The 17,210-nt window shown below is 42.7% G+C and overlaps 1 protein-coding gene across 4 annotated transcripts in view; it reads right to left on the bottom strand.

Annotated features, from left to right (window-relative positions):
* LAMP2 (lysosomal associated membrane protein 2) overlaps positions 1 to 16,148 on the bottom strand; it is a 31,213-nt gene extending 15,065 nt beyond the window's left edge. Inside the window, exons 1-9 of one of the 4 annotated variants that reach the window (XM_079962842.1) lie at positions 15,952 to 16,148; positions 11,090 to 11,208; positions 9,384 to 9,594; positions 7,924 to 8,085; positions 7,055 to 7,170; positions 6,833 to 7,018; positions 5,986 to 6,099; positions 4,763 to 4,829; positions 3,960 to 4,127 (exon numbers count right to left, since the gene is read on the bottom strand). In XM_079962842.1, the coding sequence (XP_079818968.1) occupies positions 3,960 to 4,127; positions 4,763 to 4,829; positions 5,986 to 6,099; positions 6,833 to 7,018; positions 7,055 to 7,170; positions 7,924 to 8,085; positions 9,384 to 9,594; positions 11,090 to 11,208; positions 15,952 to 16,033 (1,225 nt within the window). In that variant the 5' untranslated portion in view covers positions 16,034 to 16,148. Of the gene's footprint in view, positions 1 to 189; positions 2,182 to 3,959; positions 4,128 to 4,762; positions 4,830 to 5,985; positions 6,100 to 6,832; positions 7,171 to 7,923; positions 8,086 to 9,383; positions 9,595 to 11,089; positions 11,209 to 15,951 lie in introns of those variants that run through there. The other 3 variants (XM_079962840.1, XM_079962841.1, XM_079962839.1) reach the window with 3 other exon arrangements.
* Positions 16,149 to 17,210: the final 1,062 nt, after the last annotated feature.

The following is a 17,210-nucleotide window of genomic DNA, read 5'->3' as shown; positions in this document are numbered from 1 at the left end:
CTAGGACTTCTGTAGGGTTTCCATGATAGATGCACCAAATATTCAATCAGCAGGTAAGTTACCTTGAAGGAGCCATCTGGAAAACCAAAGCTTTATAGTAACACATAATCTACTGTCCAACCTTAGAGAGAGGGCAAAGGTGATTGAGATTTTCCAGAAAAGCTTTTCAATCAAGCAATGTGACCAAGCTTCCTTAGGAACAGAAGATTCTTTATTAAAGCATTTTGTGCACAGACAATCAAGTCCTTACGTAGAAATACAATTATATAAGAAAGACAGTGGCTTCAACAGATTAAAGCAGACATTAAAGTTTCAGGTGTTTTAACACAAACCAGTCACTTTTAAGCTGTACAGATTTTAAGTAGAAAAGCTCGTGTGCTTAGCAGAAGCATTTCTATACCTTCAAGATGAAGGTGTGCACTTTGCTTAGCTTTCCAGGACACATTTTTGCCATCATTTCTGACCCACTGCGTCTGGTCTAAATCTGTTATGGCATATGTGCAATGACAAATTGCTATGACAAATTCAGTAAGCTGGTACATGTTAACACAAACACACATGCAAAAATCATCAAATTGCCAAGCCAAGGAAAGACTTTTCTAGCAGACAGCTCACAAGAGTGATTTAAGCAAGTTGATTTATGTTTGGAGGAGGAAACACAAGCAGATAAATTGCAGCATGGGTGGGGATTGCCACCTTGTTCTCTTCATTCTTAACATAATGAGCCATGAGGGCTAAAGGGCCACAGTGAATTAATCCTTGATTTAAGGGGAATCATCTAGGCTAGAGGATTCCAAACTGAGGTGGTCCTGAACAGGCACAATTTAAACTCTCAGAACAGATGGTTCACTTTTGGAGGGCACTCTTCATATTTAGAGAATCAATTGTTGCAGAAACTCTACATATTTCAGTGGTCTTTTATGTAACTAAATCTCTTACTGGAAACTTGAGTAGTACATCGTACACCAAAGTCATTTGCTGCAAAATGTAGAGCAGAAATTTATTTTTGATCACGTTTTCTCACCCTGCCCATGGCAGTATACTTCAGGTGGCAGCTTGCCCCGAATGTAGTGATAATCATGAATCTTATTTTTTTAATATCCAAGGTTGTATAACCAAGAACATAGTTTTCATTTTAGCACACAAGTAAGTATAAACAGACTTTTAACAGCTTCAAGCCAGTATCAATGGCTGTAGTGGAACCAAAAGACTTTTAACAGCAAGCCCAGTTATTTGCTGTAAAAGTTAAGGGCACTTTGAACTCTGATTCTCCCTCTTTTTTATTTTAAAGAAAGGAATGAGAATGCTAAGATGAAGGGTTCCTCCTCTATCCCTGCAGATAGCAAGAAAGCAATACTAAGCTCCCGCAAGATCCAGCTCTGCGGTTTTCCAAATGACCAGGTAGGACAGGACAGTAATTAGGATTTACAAGCTTCAGAAGTTACTAGTGCCATGGTGCTAGTAAAGGAAAAGCTTTTACATCCTTGCCGGCATTGTTCAGGTTTGCTTGGGCTGAGGTGGCTACAAAGGGATTTTAATTGCTGAATGCCATGAGCTGGAAAAATGCTGCTTAAGCACTGCACAGCTCCCCTGGCTGGTATCCTAGGCTACAGTCACCAAGTCAGCTAGGTTACCTTTCAGCTGTAAAGGATGGAGTGTACAAAGCAGTAAGTACAAACCCCAGCTTTTCCATGCTGCTCTGATACTCTAAGTGGGTCACCCTAAGTGTGATTCCTTTTTGTACCATTGCCTGTTTTACAGGTATATTTCCACACATGAAATTCGCACACAAAAGTATTTGCAAGGTTAACTTTCCATGGGCTGGTTTTGCCATGGCCATTAGTCAGTCCCAATACATTTTTATGATGTCCTTATTATGTTCAGAAGAGGTACGTTCTTGATCATATTTTGTTTTTGGGGGCCATCTCCACAGTTTTAAGGAGGAGAGAATCGTGGACCTTTTTGGTGGCTGGTTTCCATTTGGGAGCTTGCACTTTTCTTTAGACATCACAGCCAAAGCCAAGAATAAGTCACACAAAATTTACAAGGTTTGATATCCGGGTTGGCTTTGTCTTCTGCCAAGCGCGTAAGCAATCACTATAAGCATAATCAAGCCCATAAGGCCAGCGCCAACTATAACTGGGATTAGATAGGTGTCATCATCCAGCAAACATTCTCGTGCTGTAGACAAGAAAGGTGGGAGAAAATATATATATGATGTTTGCCAAGAGCTATGCCTTCGCCTTTATGCGAGCAGCATTACAATCCTACATGCTGGAATTCTGGCCTTTGGTCTGACAAACAACCAAGTTATTCCAACCCTCTCTAGACTTGGAAAACAGAAGATTTATTAGATAACTAAAATGATTCAAAATTTGCAGATATATGCCTGAAGTTACTAAGCTTACAAGAAAATGTTGTTAGAAATCAAATGCTTGCCATAAGAACATTAGAAAGAATCCTGATGGATCAGTCTAGCATCTTGTTCTCACAGTGACCAGGAGATGCTCGTGGGCAGCTCACAGGAAGTATCTGGGTGCAATAACACCCTATTGTTTACAGCAACTGGTATTCAGAAGCATACAGCTTCTGGGAGTGGAGGGAGAATGTAGGAATCAGGGTTGGCAGCCACAGGCAGGCTTATCCTTCATTAACTTGTCTAATCCCCTTTTTTAAAGCCAACAATTTTCACCTTAGATGACTTATGGAAATACCAAAAGATTGCACCAAAGGGCCTCGTTTCCTAGCACTAGTTTAGGTACTGGGACACTGGTTCATCTAATTAAATTAAATTAAATTAAATTAAAATCTTTTCTCTATAGAAAGGATTTTGTGGGTATGGAGAATGAAGCAAGTTTAGAATTCATTTTTTGTGAGCTCACAGGTAGCATGTCAAGAGTAACCCTGATTATGGCTATAAAACTATAAATGCTATAAAGGAAAAATCTATTTTTCTATATTATAGTAGATCGATTTTTGTGGTAAATAGAAGATGCTTATTCCTAATTGCAGAATACATTATGCCTTAAAGAAGTGTTATCTGAAACCTGAAATACTGGGGGGGGGGGTTGGGGGGCAAATTTACAATTATAACTTTAATCACTATTGCTCTTGCAATATAGTTGGGGTTTTTTTTGGGGGGGGGGGGAGAAGAGGTGACAAGCAAGTCTGCTGCCTAAAATTTATTATTCTGTAACTACCGGGCTCAAAGGCTTTTTGAAAGCTAACCATCAAGCCAGCTTCAAATAAATGAATGAATAAATGAACAAATGCCGCATAGAAAAAGCCTCTGCTTTTGGAGAGTCACCTGCCAATGGTTAGAGCGTGACATGCACTTGTCTGAATCAGGTTTGCTCTTTAAGATCCACTCCATCCTTCAAATAATTCCTCCTCCTCAGTAAACAAAAAATAAGTGTAACCTTAGAACCGCACTAACAGTACACAAATGCAATCCCAGGTTATGTCAGAACTAAAAGCTATCGGCTGAAATAAAACAGGCTTACTATGTAATTGCAAGGTTGATCTCTGCCAGGATATCACTCCATAGGAATGGTGCAGCTAGGAGAGGGCTTTGCCCCAGCTCTTACAGATCCCAAATTCAACAGCAGCAATTTAGTCTAGATATACTCACTCCCATCAATAGTACTTTTGACAAAAGCTGCATTTCCATTATTTCTAGCACAGCTGTAAGTTTAACTACTGCACAGCATCCAATTGCTCCCTGAGAGCCAGCCAAGATACTATTCATTGCATTTTATTGTATTATCTATATATTGTAAATATTTTTAAGAGTTAAGCATAAAGCAATGTACAAGTCATATAAAATTAAACTTGGCTCACTTGTTGGGCTCAAGTAAACAGTGAGTTTTCTTTGCTGTTTTATACCTATCTAAAACTTCAGTCTTTAAACTCAAAAGCTTCCAAAGGCTGCTTTTTTGGGGGAGGGGATTCATTCTTACCTATGGAGAACTGGCCATTCTGTACTTGAAATGGCTGGATCCTTAAGTTGAAGACATGCAGGCTACATGAAGGAGTCACTACAAGAGTCTCCTTTTTTCGACACATGTATGAACTTCCGAGGGAGGCCTCCCAGAAAGTGAGATTGTCACTTGCAGCAAACTGCGTTCCTGTGGAGGAAAAAGCCGTTTTGCGTGAAGACTTGCAGGGGAACAGTTTATAAGCTCCCATTTCTAAAAGTACTACTGCAGACCAATTTTGTTCTAGGGGTCTATTAACTGGAAAAAAATTACCTGTGATGAAATGTGTACATAATGAGGAGATCTAAACTGAATTTATTATAGGATAAGCAGTTTTCAAATCAGGGCTGTAGTAAAATGCCACGCTCAAATTTGCTACTCCATTTGCGTGTGGCAAAATGAGGAGAACTATGCTGATTTTGTGGGTGTCTGAATTCTGTGAACAATTTCAGAGGGAGCACCCACTTGCTTTTTTAAGACAGTAAGGCATTTTCTCATGGTGCCTTGATGCCACAAGGTGATCTCTTGTTGACACTGCCATCTTGGGTGGCAAGGAAACAGCCACCCCAAACAAGTCGCTGCATTTTACGGCCCGTGAAATCTACCTTTCAGTTTCTGACACAAGGATACCTTCGACTCAAAGCAGAGTGGCCTTAACTTTGCATTAGCCCTAGTATGCATACAGCCAGCTAAGTACAACCAAGGTGCTGGCACACTAAAAAGTTGTTTAAATATTGAGACCAAATAAAAAGATCTGACCTGACTTCTTACAGCTAGAATCTTACCATTTACAGGGTTGGTCACAGTGACGTCCACCGCTTTCAGGTAAAATCTTTCAAAGCTTGTGTTCTTCTGTTTAAGCAAGCAATTCATCAAGTTACATATACAACCTAAAAATACCTTTGCAAAAAACTTTCTAGTTCAGCATCAGACAGAATTTAAGAAGTTTTAGGGGCCCCGACTTAACAATAAGCCACCACTAGCATTAATAAATCTCAGTTTTGACACTAGAGAAGCTTCTCCCCCCCTTAAAGGTAAAGGGTAAAGGGACCCCTGATCATTAGGTCCAGTCGTGACCGACTCTGGGGTTGCGGTGCTCATCTCACTTTATTGGCTGAGGGAGCTGGCGTACAGCTTCCAGGTCATGTGGCCAGCATGACTAAGCCGCTTCTGGCGAACCGGAGCAGCGCACAGAAACGCCGTTTACCTTCCCGCCAGAGCGGTGCCTATTTATCTACTTGCACTTTGTGCTTTCGAACTGCTAGGTTGGCAGGAGCAGGGACCGAACAACGGGAGCTCACCCTGTTGCAGGGATTCGAATGGCCGACCTTCCGATCGGCAAGTTCTAGGCTCTGTGGTTTAACCCACAGTGCCACCTGCGTCCCTTTCCTCCCTCCTTAGTCATCTTGAAAAAGAGATTTTCTTCAATGGCTTATCACTAAGCTGCTGAACTTCTTCCTTAAAAACTAGGAGTCGAGGGCATGTGACACAGCAAGTAAAACTTAACTGCAATGTAAGGGTGTGCTGTAGCTCAGAGGTGGAACATCTGCCTTGCATGCAAAATGTCCCAGGTTCAATCCTCAGTACCTGTAGGTAGGGCTAGGAGAGGCCCCTGCTTGAAACCCTGGAGAGCTGCTGCCAGTCAGTGTTGACAGTGCTGAGCTAGATGGATGCAATGGTCTAACTCAGCATAAGGAAGCTTTCTATGTCAACCGTGCCCAGCAATGCTGCTGCGACTTTGTCAACACGCAGTTTTTAAAAAAATAAAAGTTTGATTTCTGGTTATCCTCCTGCACTTTCACAAGAGGCACAAACAGGGCTCTTAACACTCATGCACCCCCTCCCAATACAATAACAGAGTTGTTACGCTGCTCTTGCGAGAGCGACTAATTCCATCGTAACAGTAAAAGGATGATGTAATCTGAATGGAGAAATAAGTTTTCAAGAACCTGCAATGAAGCTGAATTCATTTCCCACATATATGCACACAGAATAATGAGTTACTTACAACAGCAAAAGTTAAGACAACCACGATGTCGGTATCTGTCAGGGTGAGGACCGAAGATCTATTGCCGCAACGTCCACTAGCTGTAGTTGTGTTTGGATTAATGTTCATAAGAGTCTTTGGGAAGAGCAGTGCGATATAAATTCAATAAATTAATTTAATAAAGAAATGAAAACCCAGAGCAAACCGAAAATTAAGCAGCTCCACAACACTTCTTTCACAAGCTTCCCCATGCCCATAAAGAATGTCAAATGCTCGTTCATAAACACTGAATACCTTCTATACTCTGTTGTAGAACTAGCCTGACTATCCAAGCAGATCAGCACTGCTAGATTCCAAAAGAATAAAAGGGGATGCTTATTTCCCCTTCCCCTTAGATCAGAGTAACTGATCTAAACCGGTACCTTAACAAGCACCAGCTTCTCAGCCTTATGCACTTGGGCTCCCTCTGTGGGTGAGCTGTGCACTTACAATTTGCAGAACAGAATGCCATCTTCAAAGGTTTTGGGAGGTCCTATTCCAAGGCACTTTCACCTGCTAAATACACACCACAAACTACATTCCTTTCACCAAGCATACAACTATACAAGCCAGCGGTTGCAGAGCTAAAGGTGTGGGGCGGGGAGAGGATCACCCACCTTTTGACTTATGCAACACCTTACAAGTTGTTGCATTTTCTATGGCTTTAATCTGTCTTTTTGCTGCTTTATCGGCTGCTAATGGATTTTTAAAAAATAAATAAATAAATATAAATAAATGCATTTGTTAGTGATTTATATTTAACTTTGTTAGATGCGCTGAAACCAGAGCTTATGTGCCCAATACATAAAACATTGACTAAAATAATGACCTTTGTCATGTTCAGCTGCAGCCCCATGGTTGCCAGAAGACAGATCTCGGTGTCATTTTTAACAGAGTAGGTTCCTGTGGCAGGTATCTCATCTGGTTGGCTGATGGAACGTGATGATAAAATTGTTGTGTTAGCCTCCTCTGTGGTGTCGTTGGTGATGGAGGTGGTATTGGTATTGGTATTGGTATTGGTATTGGTATTGGTATTGATATTGGTATTGGTGATGGAGGTGGCATTGATGATGAAGGTGGTATTGGTGATGGAGGTGGTATCAGTGGAACTGGTATCAGGAACAGCAGACTCAGGGATGACTACAGCATCTTTATCGCACACGGTCTCTGAAAAATAGAAATATATACACTAGCAGCACAGAACTAAATTCACAGACCCTGAAGAACATCAAACTGTTCACCTATTTCCAGCTATGAAGATACTATCAAACTATGAAGACTATCAAAGGGCCAGAACTCAGTGGCAGAACACCTGCCTTGCATGCAGAAGGTTCTTGGGTTCAATCTCCAGCATCTCCTGGTACAGCTGGAAGAGGATGCTGCCTGAAATTACAGAGAGCTGTTGCCTGCCAGTGTAGACAATAGTGAGCTGATGGACCCAATGGTCTTCCTCTGTTTATGTTCCTATAGCTTGTGCACACAAAACAGGAGGCAACCAGTAAAGGCCAACTAGCAACTTTTTAAACTAGAGGACTGCCAAAGATTAACACTCTGGAACCACAGCAACAGAACCTATTTTCTGGAAGTAAAAAGTAAATGAAAATAAAAATGCATTCCTAGAAGAAGCAACAAGCCTCAAAAAAACCTTAGCAGTCCCCACGTCAGATCTCTAAACTCTGCAGCTAATCAAATACATATGCTGACTAGATAAACTGGCAAAGTTCATCAGAAGCTTTGTAAAACTGCTAGAATAGGAGTCTTTCAAACGCTGTCGGACTACAACTCCCATGATTGCAACCACTGGCCATGAAGGCTGAAGCTGATGGGAGTGGTGGTGCAACAACATCGGGAGGGCCACAGGTTCCCCAACCCCTAGGCTAGAGGGAAAAAAATGTTTGCACAAGACTATGAACTACTAACTTTGGTCACTTAGGTTGCCAGACGGAAGAAAAGCCTCGAGAACGACATTCTGGAAGTTCTGTATAACACTGCCAGATTCAACGAAGTCCACATTTTGACAAATGAAAACTGTGTCTAGATTAACTGGATGCAAAGGATAGTTTGTAGAGGTGGTAATTAGTCCTATTAAAAAGAAAAAGAACAGATGCTTTTAAGACAACTGATATTATGAACATTAAAGCCAAGCAAGCAGGTCTTTGTGCGTCTCAGGTACATAGTTGTAATTTTGGCTACAAAAAGCTCTGTGGTTAAATTGAAGGCTAACCAATATGGCATAAGCCATGGTAGGCTACAGCCTAGCTCAAGACAATAATGGTTTGAACTATCAAGTTTCCAGTTGCTGGAAGCCACAGGAGGGGAAGAGTGGTCTTATGCTCAAACTCTGCTTGCTGGTTTGCCACAGGGAACTATGGCTATGGTGAGAACTGGATTAGATGGGCCAACGGGATGCGCTGATGACCAGCTCCAGCAGGCTCTTCTGACTATCTTACTACAAAAATACATTTTATCATGTACCAAATCCCAAATCTGTCTTACTAGAAGGCATTTAAAAGGCTTATAAACGGCCTGAAGGAGCGTCTCCACCCCCATCGTTCTGCCCGGACACTGAGGTCCAGCTCTGATGGCCTTCTGGTGGTTCCCTCGCTGTGAAAAGTCAAGTTACAGGGAACCAGGCACAGGGCCCTCTCAGTAGTGGCACCCACCCTGTGGAACGCCCTCCCACCTGATGTCAAAGAGAACAACAACTACCAGACTTTTAGAAGACATCTGAAGGCAGCCCTATTTAGGGAAGCTTTTAATGTTTGACGCACTATTGTATTTTAATATTTTGTTGGAAGCCGCCCAGAGTGGCTGGGAAGGCCAAGCCAGATGGGTGGGGTATTAATAATAATAATAATAATAATAATAATAATAATAATAATAATAATAAAATAATAATAATAATAATAATAATATCATCATCACACCTCTTTAAAACAGAGAGGTCAAGGCAGTAAGACCATCCTAGCTAGAGTTGCAGGGAGGTGGCAATTGTTGGAGGGGAGCAAGAACAGCAGTGGGCTTAGGACTAGGATCATGGAAACAGAGTGCCACTTTTGATACTTTTTTTATTATAGAAAATCTCTGCCCTTGCCCAGATGCCACCACAGGGACTTCTGGGCCACATGGTGGAAAGGAGCAGCAATTATAGGTTGGAATTCTACAAAGCTTTGCAATATAACACTTACTATGTAATATCCTCATCCATGGAACTTTCACAAATATAAAGTTGTGCAAATTTTTCAAGTAATGAATCAATTTTGCTGTAAACTTGAATTATTCAGCCTCTGAATTTTAAAAAAAGGTATTTCTAAAGTGAGGAGTTCACCCTGTTAAGAGCTGCAACAACTATTGCAGGGTAACTTGGAATGCCACCTTACCTTTCATTTTAGCATCTGGAAACAGTGCTGTATCATTGGTGTTGTAGGTGAAGGAGATGATCCCTTGATAGGTGTCGTTTGTTTTCGTGAAGCTGATATTCCAAGAATGACCTTCTCCAAACTCTATTGCTAGCACAGGGCCAGATATTTCGTTGTCACAACTGCTTCCATCATACCTTACATGTTCAGGGAACGTAAGAACTGTGTTTTTCTGAAACATTTTGAAGAAAACAGACAGCAGTCACTGACCAGTACTCCCCAGTATCAGCAGGAGGACTTTTGTCTTTTTTCTAGAAAGCGCCATCTAGATACAGTCGTGCCTTGGTTTTTGAACAGCTTAGTTCCTGAACATTTTGGCTCCCGAACGTCGCAAACCTGGAACATCCTACAGGGCTTCTGAGTGGCTACTCCTGCAGCCAATCAGAAGCCATGCTTTGGTTTTCGAACGTTGTGGAAGTCGAATGGACAACTGGAACGGATTCCATTCGACTTCCAAGGTACGACTGTACTGTACTTGAGTTGTGGAAGAGAATTCAAGTTCTCCTACCTATATACAAGACAATCCCTTTTGTTAGATTTGATACATCCATTTAAATGCAACCCATTTACTGCACTGGTTTTAAGCCGATTTTAAAGGGATTTTTCTTCCAGGGTGTTGCTAAGAATGGTGCTGTGCGGTTGTGGGGAACCTCTGGCCAGTGAGTGGACCTACCTAGGCCCACCAGATTCCTCGCATTTGGCCTGTAGGGCATTTGGGGAGGGAAACCACACCTATCTGCCAATTACCCAGCATCAGTGTAGAACAACTAAAGCAATCTCTCTTGTCTCTTATATAAGCTCTCTGCCTGCTCTTCTGAGACTAAATGGCAGCATTTTCCCCACCCCAGCACTGGGGTAGGTAGAAATGCTGCCTTGTACAATTCATGAGCAAGTATAGGGGCTTATCTCGGAATTTGGCGCTATGATGCTTAGTGCTAGATGGGGAGATAAAATCCCTCTCTCTCTTTAAAGATCTTGTCTAAACAGGGATGTCTCTTGTCACCTCTACCCCAGTGTTGGAGTGGGGAAAGCTAAAATTACCAGTTGTGGCTACATGTATGCATTTGTTTGCTTGCCTATGAGAAAGTGTATGTATAGGGGGGTGGGGCCTGAATGCTTGATGCAGGTGCCTGTGGAAGGTAGAAGTAAATGTATTTTTTTGATGGGGGGAGACGTTGAAAGTTGGTCAAGCTCCAATCAAACCCTAAAGCTGCAACAAACACTACCATCAGGACTGTAGAACCCAGGTCTGCTGTACTGAGCATAGCTGTCAACGTTTCCCATTTTTTAAGGGAAATTCCCTTATTCCGAATAGGATTCCTCGCAAGAAAAGGGAAAAGTTGACAGCTATGGTACTGAGACTGGAGAGAACCAGGCTGAAACCCTATGACAAGTTATGAAACTCACTATATAACTTTGGGTCAGTCACCATCACCTAAGAGAAGAGTGGGATATTAAATTTAGCAAGAAATATTTTAACACTAGTAGGTATATCTTGCTCATGCTGAAATAGCATCTTAATTAGAAATTAAAGTGCAATGCTAACACATATTAGAATTAAGATACCCAAATAGGAACTATTCATGGCACATACTTAATATGGGAACATATGTTTACACACACATACCCTGGATTTTGAAAGTTTCAATAACAGGTTAGATACTTACATATTCATTGTGTTCAGTTTCATACGTTATAGAGAAGTTCATAATCCATCTTCCAAATAGGCATGTCTCATTCGATGCATCTTTCACTTCTACATCCACAGCATAAGCCTGGTAAACAACTAGAATATTGTTTGCTCATTAGACAATGTGTTATAACCATCTCTAGAAACTCACACTTTGCATTCAGGCTCCTTTGACAGGCTTACATTTTTACACAATAAAATGGTCCTGAATAATCCTCTGCAGCAGCACATGACAGAGGGACATTAGCAGTGGTGAGCAAGCTGTCTTTCAGAGGAACACCATCACTGATCTTACTGGTGCAACTCCAAAATGCCTCTGTGGGACCTCAGTGCTTTTGGGTAGCATTTTGTGTGAGCCACTTCTTTAGAGACACAGAGTCTCTTGTGCTAGCAGAAAGGGAAAACTGGGTTTCAAAAGCAGACAGACTGAAATAGTGGACCTAGATTAGTCATGTTCATTTTCAATGGGTCTGCTCTGTGTAGGACTAACACTGGATACATTACATTTACACTTGCAGCATTACAAAGCGGTTTGCATTTGTCCGTTTCTACGGTTTGCATTTGTCCGTTTGTCCCTTTCATTTGTCCATTCTTTATTCATTAATTATGTGCAGATTTAATTAGAAGGAAAGGGGAGCAAGGAGAGATGTGGTCATTTAAGGGGTGGGAAATATGAAGTGTTTTTCCACCTTGCCCAAAAGAGGCTTCCAAAGAGCTTTAGAGCACTCCCAGCTGTTAACCTCAGTGCTTGCTTGTATACAGCAATGAGTAGATGGTCCTTTACTCCAGGAGAATGAGTAGGACAAGGGATTAAAGAAGCCTTCTTGGGAGAAAGTAGCTCAAGTACCCAAAGAGTGGATGAGTGTAGGGTAAGAGCCATAGATACAAGGGGATTTTGTTGGAAACCCAATGCAAATACCTAGGTCCACTCACCTATCGCAAAAGGCAACACATTAGGGTTCACCATTTAAGTGAACTTAGAAGTATTCATTCTGTTTTCTTGCCAAGTACAGGGCAGCCTGAGAAGTCTTATTAACTACATTAAGCTTGCAAAATAATATTACCTGCTAAACCCATTATTATAAGGCATGATAACATGCCCATCAACTTTAAATAAAAACACATTCCCTATTTAATCCCAGCCAAGGCACACCATACATTCTTGGTAATTCTTACAGAACAGGAAGTGTAGGTTAGTGTTATGAAATATGTGTCAAGGGATGGTTGCTTGTCTGAAGCCGTCTACCAGATATCTGGACATGGTGATATTTAAACAAAGGACTGAATCACCACATTTAAAACAAAACAAAACACACCTGCAGGCAGTATTTATATCAAGCGTTTTTAAAGATAACTAAAGTGGAAGAAACAGTTCTTCTGCAGCTTTCCCCATTCCAACAGCCTTCAGATACTGCTGGACTCTGATTCCCATCAGCCCCAGCCAGCATGGGCTATGGTCAGGAATGATGGGAGCTGTAGTGCAAAACATCTGGAGGTCACCAGGTTGAGAAGGCTGTTGTAGAAGCACAAATTTCAATTTTAAAACCATTTGTTCACAAGCATGCTTTCTCTCCTCCCCTTCCCCAGCTGCCAACACCCACATCAAAATTTATTCTGGAAGAATGGTCACTACATTTGTAATACCCACTGTTATTCTTTCCATGGCTACAAGCTTAGCATTTGTAACTGTGACTTGCAACTGTGACTTACTTCTGCTGATGGAAGACACAGAGTATGCCAGATCTTTAGGGTGGAATAATGACACTACAGTACATGATCTTTTAAAGAAGGCGATAGGTAGGCTTTTTCAGCTGGTCATCTGAAGAGGGGCCATTTGTCATTGAAACTGTTTCTCTGTGCTATGAATTTAACTTTCTGGTAAGGGGTCTCCAAAGAAACCAGCTTTCTCTTTTGCTTAAGAGAAAACCACAAAGTGAGTGACGCATGAGAGTATGTTTGCTTCTGGATCTTTACAGTGAGTAAACCTTAGTCCTGTTCCCACATGCCTTGGGAGCCTGGGAATGACTGGGGGTTCACCAAATGCAAGAACATCAGCATAGGTTCTTCTGAAGTCACTTTATTTCAACCAGCTAACTCTTTTGTAAGAGATCTTGACTGATAAAACATTGCTGCAACATACTCAAGCCATGTTTAACTCATATGTAGGTATGGGAAAGCCTCACGCTTCGCTTCTTAAACTAGGACATGTTGCTGCCTTAAGCCAAATTAGAACAATGGTCCATCCATCACAGTAGTTGCCTTTTCTGGCAACAGCTCTTCAGATTCTTTCTCAAGAGCCTTTAAACTGGATTTGTGAGGAATCTCTGTGCATACATTGCAGATGCTCTAACCACCAAGCTATGACCCCCTGAAGACTATGTCCTGCTCTTAGCAGACAGCAATGCCTTAGTGCCATGTCAAGTGTTTAAAGAACATCTGCACATATAACAAAACATTGTTTTCTGCACTCTCATTAAGGTAAGGTAAAGGTAAAGGTACCCCTGCCCATACGGGCCAGTCGTGTCCGACTCTGGGGTTGCGCGCCCATCTCGCTTAAGAGGCCGGGGGCCAGCGCTGTCCGAAGACACTTCCGGGTCACGTGGCCAGCGTGACAAGCTGCATCTGGCGAGCCAGCGCAGCACACGGAAACGCCGTTTACTTTCCCGCTAGTAAGCGGTCCCTATTTATCTACTTGCACCCGAGGGTGCTTTCGAACTGCTAGGTTGGCAGGCGCTGGGACCGAGCAACCCCGCCGCGGGGATTCGAACCGCCGACCTGACGATCGGCAAGTCCTAGGCGCTGAGGTTTTACCCACAGCGCCACCCGTTATTACCCTCTCATTAAGGTAGTAAAGTGCAATACCCCCACTTTTTTGTTTACCATTTGAGAGGGGCACTTTATGGGACCATCTCAAAATCCAGGTAATCATGCTTTTAACTGGGCAAGTTATGGACAGTTCAGTCATTCACCGCCTGAGTAACATTTAATCATGTTTACTGGAGAGCAGGTTCCAAATTCAGCAAGGCTTACTTCTTGGGGGCAAGAATGCTTAGGACTACAATCTTAACATTTCAAAGTTAGCGTTGCTGCCCTGTCGTTATTTGAAAAGAAAAGAAATGCTTATCTTTAGTTTTTCTTCAGTGCTTTTAAGAGTATGCTTTAGAAGTTATAATTCAAAGGTTTCTGTTTTTTAATTAACTGGAGCACCTCTGGAGCCTTACTTGCCTGAGAAGTAGGTTAGAATTTTCAAAGGGCTAGGAAAATATAATATGTCAACCTATTTCCAAAATGGCTCCTTACCTGACCTTTATTTTTCAGATATTCCTCTGCCCCATGCTACGGACCCTCCCAATCCTGAATACACCCCAACTTTTTGACTGAAGGCACAGTTCACTCCTGATCCCAAAGTTCACTTTTAGCAGGGAAGAGCAGCAGTTACCCAATTTCCTGCATTTCTGCACACCCCACTGTGCTGAGCACACCTCCCACAGGAAAGAGGGAAGTCTCAACTTAGGCAGAGGATGCAACAATTGATTTTGATGAGCATCCACACAAATCAAATGACTGAATACCCTCCCAATAGAGAGATGGAAGAAGGCAACTGACAACTGAATCACTCAGCTGCCCTCAAGGTAGAGGCACACACCATCAGAGTTCTCCTGGGAGCCTAACAAGTCCTGCCAGGTAATGCAGAGACATACTGTACAACACAGGCCATCTCCTTCCCTGGAGTAGCCAGTGCTGATGTGCACCTCAGCATCACTAACAGCAGTTCCTGTTCAATATAGTGCATGGATAGACCAAACCCCACATCCCCAATAATGATCCACTGGGGGAAGCAAGTGTGCCTGGAACACCCACTCAAGCAGGGGTGTAACAGGTGAGCCTCCCCTGAAGACAGCCCATTCTTCTTGATCTGCTAAATTCAGAAGCTGAATATCCAGGATGCACTAGTTGCAGAGAGGAAGGCTGGACAGCTGAGATAGCCCAGGAGATAGAGCATGAAGATCTTAACTCATCTATGCAGCTGCAAATAAAATGTGTTGAAAGTGCAATATACAAATGTGATACTACATATCAACAGCAAGCTATGCAAAATTCAATGTATTTTTAAAAATTATTATTATTATTTTAAAAAGCATCTTCACAGAGTTTTTTTAAATATGTGTGTAGATTCCACCTGAGGCTCAAGCCCCATGTTGGGCAAAGGATTCTAGCACTGCAGGAGATTGGACTAGATTACTTTCATGATCCCTCCCAACTCTACAATTCTATGATTAATTCATTGCTTCCTGCACTGAAAGGGGTTGGACTAGATGACCCTCGTGGCCCCTTCCAACTCTACAATTCCGTGATTAAGATTCATGAAGGGGGCCAACAGGCACCCTCCCAGCTTGAGGCTAGCAAGTCATTTCAAGAGCTTCTGTTCTCCAGCAGCTCAAAAAACCTGGATGCTACTTCTATCAACACAGTAATATTATTATTATTATTATTATTATTATTATTATTATTATTATTTCAACACAGTGGCAACGGACACAGAGCGGTTTGGCAACTCACACAGAAGCCCAACAGGCACCCTCCCAGCTTCAGTCTGGGTTCTCTGCGGTGCAGTGTGTGTGAGCGTCTGGGTGTAAACACCAGAAAGCTGGTGGTTCGAAACCACCCAGGGGGATCTGTGGGCGGGATTCCGGCATATTGCAAGGGGGTTGGACTAGATGACCCTTGGGGGTCCCTTCCAGCTCTTTTTTTGATGGGGCGGGTTGTCTATCCAATCCCACTGCCCCTCCCCCCCCGCAGCCGTTTCAGCCCCGCTTTCCTCCCAGAGCCGGCGCTCACCTGATCCTTCGAGCAAGAAGAGGACGAGGGCGCAGAAGAAAGCGCGCGGGAGGCGACCGGCGGCTGAGCTCTGCGTCTCCATGCCGGCGGCGGGGAAGCGGCTTCCTCGGAGCCGGAAGAAACGAGCGGGCAGGCGCAGGTGGCGACGGCGACCTCGATGCCAGTCACCTGAGTAGAACGAGCGAATGGGGCGGGGGAGGGAGGAGGAGTCGTCGCTGGGCGTGGCCTCGCGGAGGCAGCCAATCACGGCGCCGACCCCGCCCCGCCACCGTCTTTGTGGTTCACAGCCTCAGCCGCTTCTCCGGCAACCAGCAAGGGAGGGTGACGTTGGGCTGCTCGTGATTGTTTACAGGCTGCCATCCTCTTCTCTTCCTCACTGTTGCTGTTAAGAGTGTCTTTGTTTATTAAAGTCCGCCTGACGGGACTCGAGGCGCCTTACTGATTAAAAAAAAGAACCGCTAACGGTTCTTAATAGAATTAAGACAGTATATACGGATATAAAAGCTGATTACAACGTACAAATAATTACAATAAAACTAGCCCATTCATTAAGCCTTGTACCAAGCCCGCCCTATCGCCTCTTCCACGTTGTTAAAAGCTTTTTTGAGGGGCTTATAAAGGGGAAGGGGAAGCGCTACAAAAATAGTAAGACACAGAGATCGGTTTTGTTTTAAATGATAAAGCAACAAAAACGCACCTGTAACTCTTAGTTGTTACTGCTTACCTGTATTTTACACTGGAAGCGCCTGGGGCAGGGACCTTTTCCTCTTAGGTTAGGCAAAAGAAATATTATAGGCATATTAAATACACCTAACCTCTCATTTATTTTATTTAATAAAATCTGTATATCACTTGATTGTAGTAAAACCAAGTGGTTTGCAAGAGATACTGAAAAGTATACACACACAAAAACCCCAGTTAAAAACAATTATAATCTTTGAAAAAATAATGGCACGAGAGATTAAAGCTCATCAAGATCTACATATGAGTTGTAGACAAAAAGAGACAAGGTGTGTATGTATGTGCACTCTCTCTCTGTTCCTGTGAGTGTGTGTGTTTAATCACACTATCTGTGCTAAGTGGCTTACCAAGGCCAGAACACCTGTCCTTCAGAGCTGTTTTGTGAATTTCCAGAAGGTTAGCTGTGCTTATTGCAACAGAAACAACAGTCTTCGGAATATTAAAAACCAAAAAGTTTATTAAGGATGTATCTAGCACTGGATTTAAGGGGGTGCCCCCCTCACAGCGCACCAAGCCGA

The sequence above is a fragment of the Podarcis cretensis genome (genome assembly GCF_951804945.1).
Source record: "Podarcis cretensis genome assembly, chromosome: Z".
Taxonomy (NCBI): domain Eukaryota; kingdom Metazoa; phylum Chordata; class Lepidosauria; order Squamata; family Lacertidae; genus Podarcis; species Podarcis cretensis.
The sequence above is the reverse complement of the archived record's forward strand: the minus strand, read 5'-3'. Positions and strand labels throughout refer to the sequence as shown.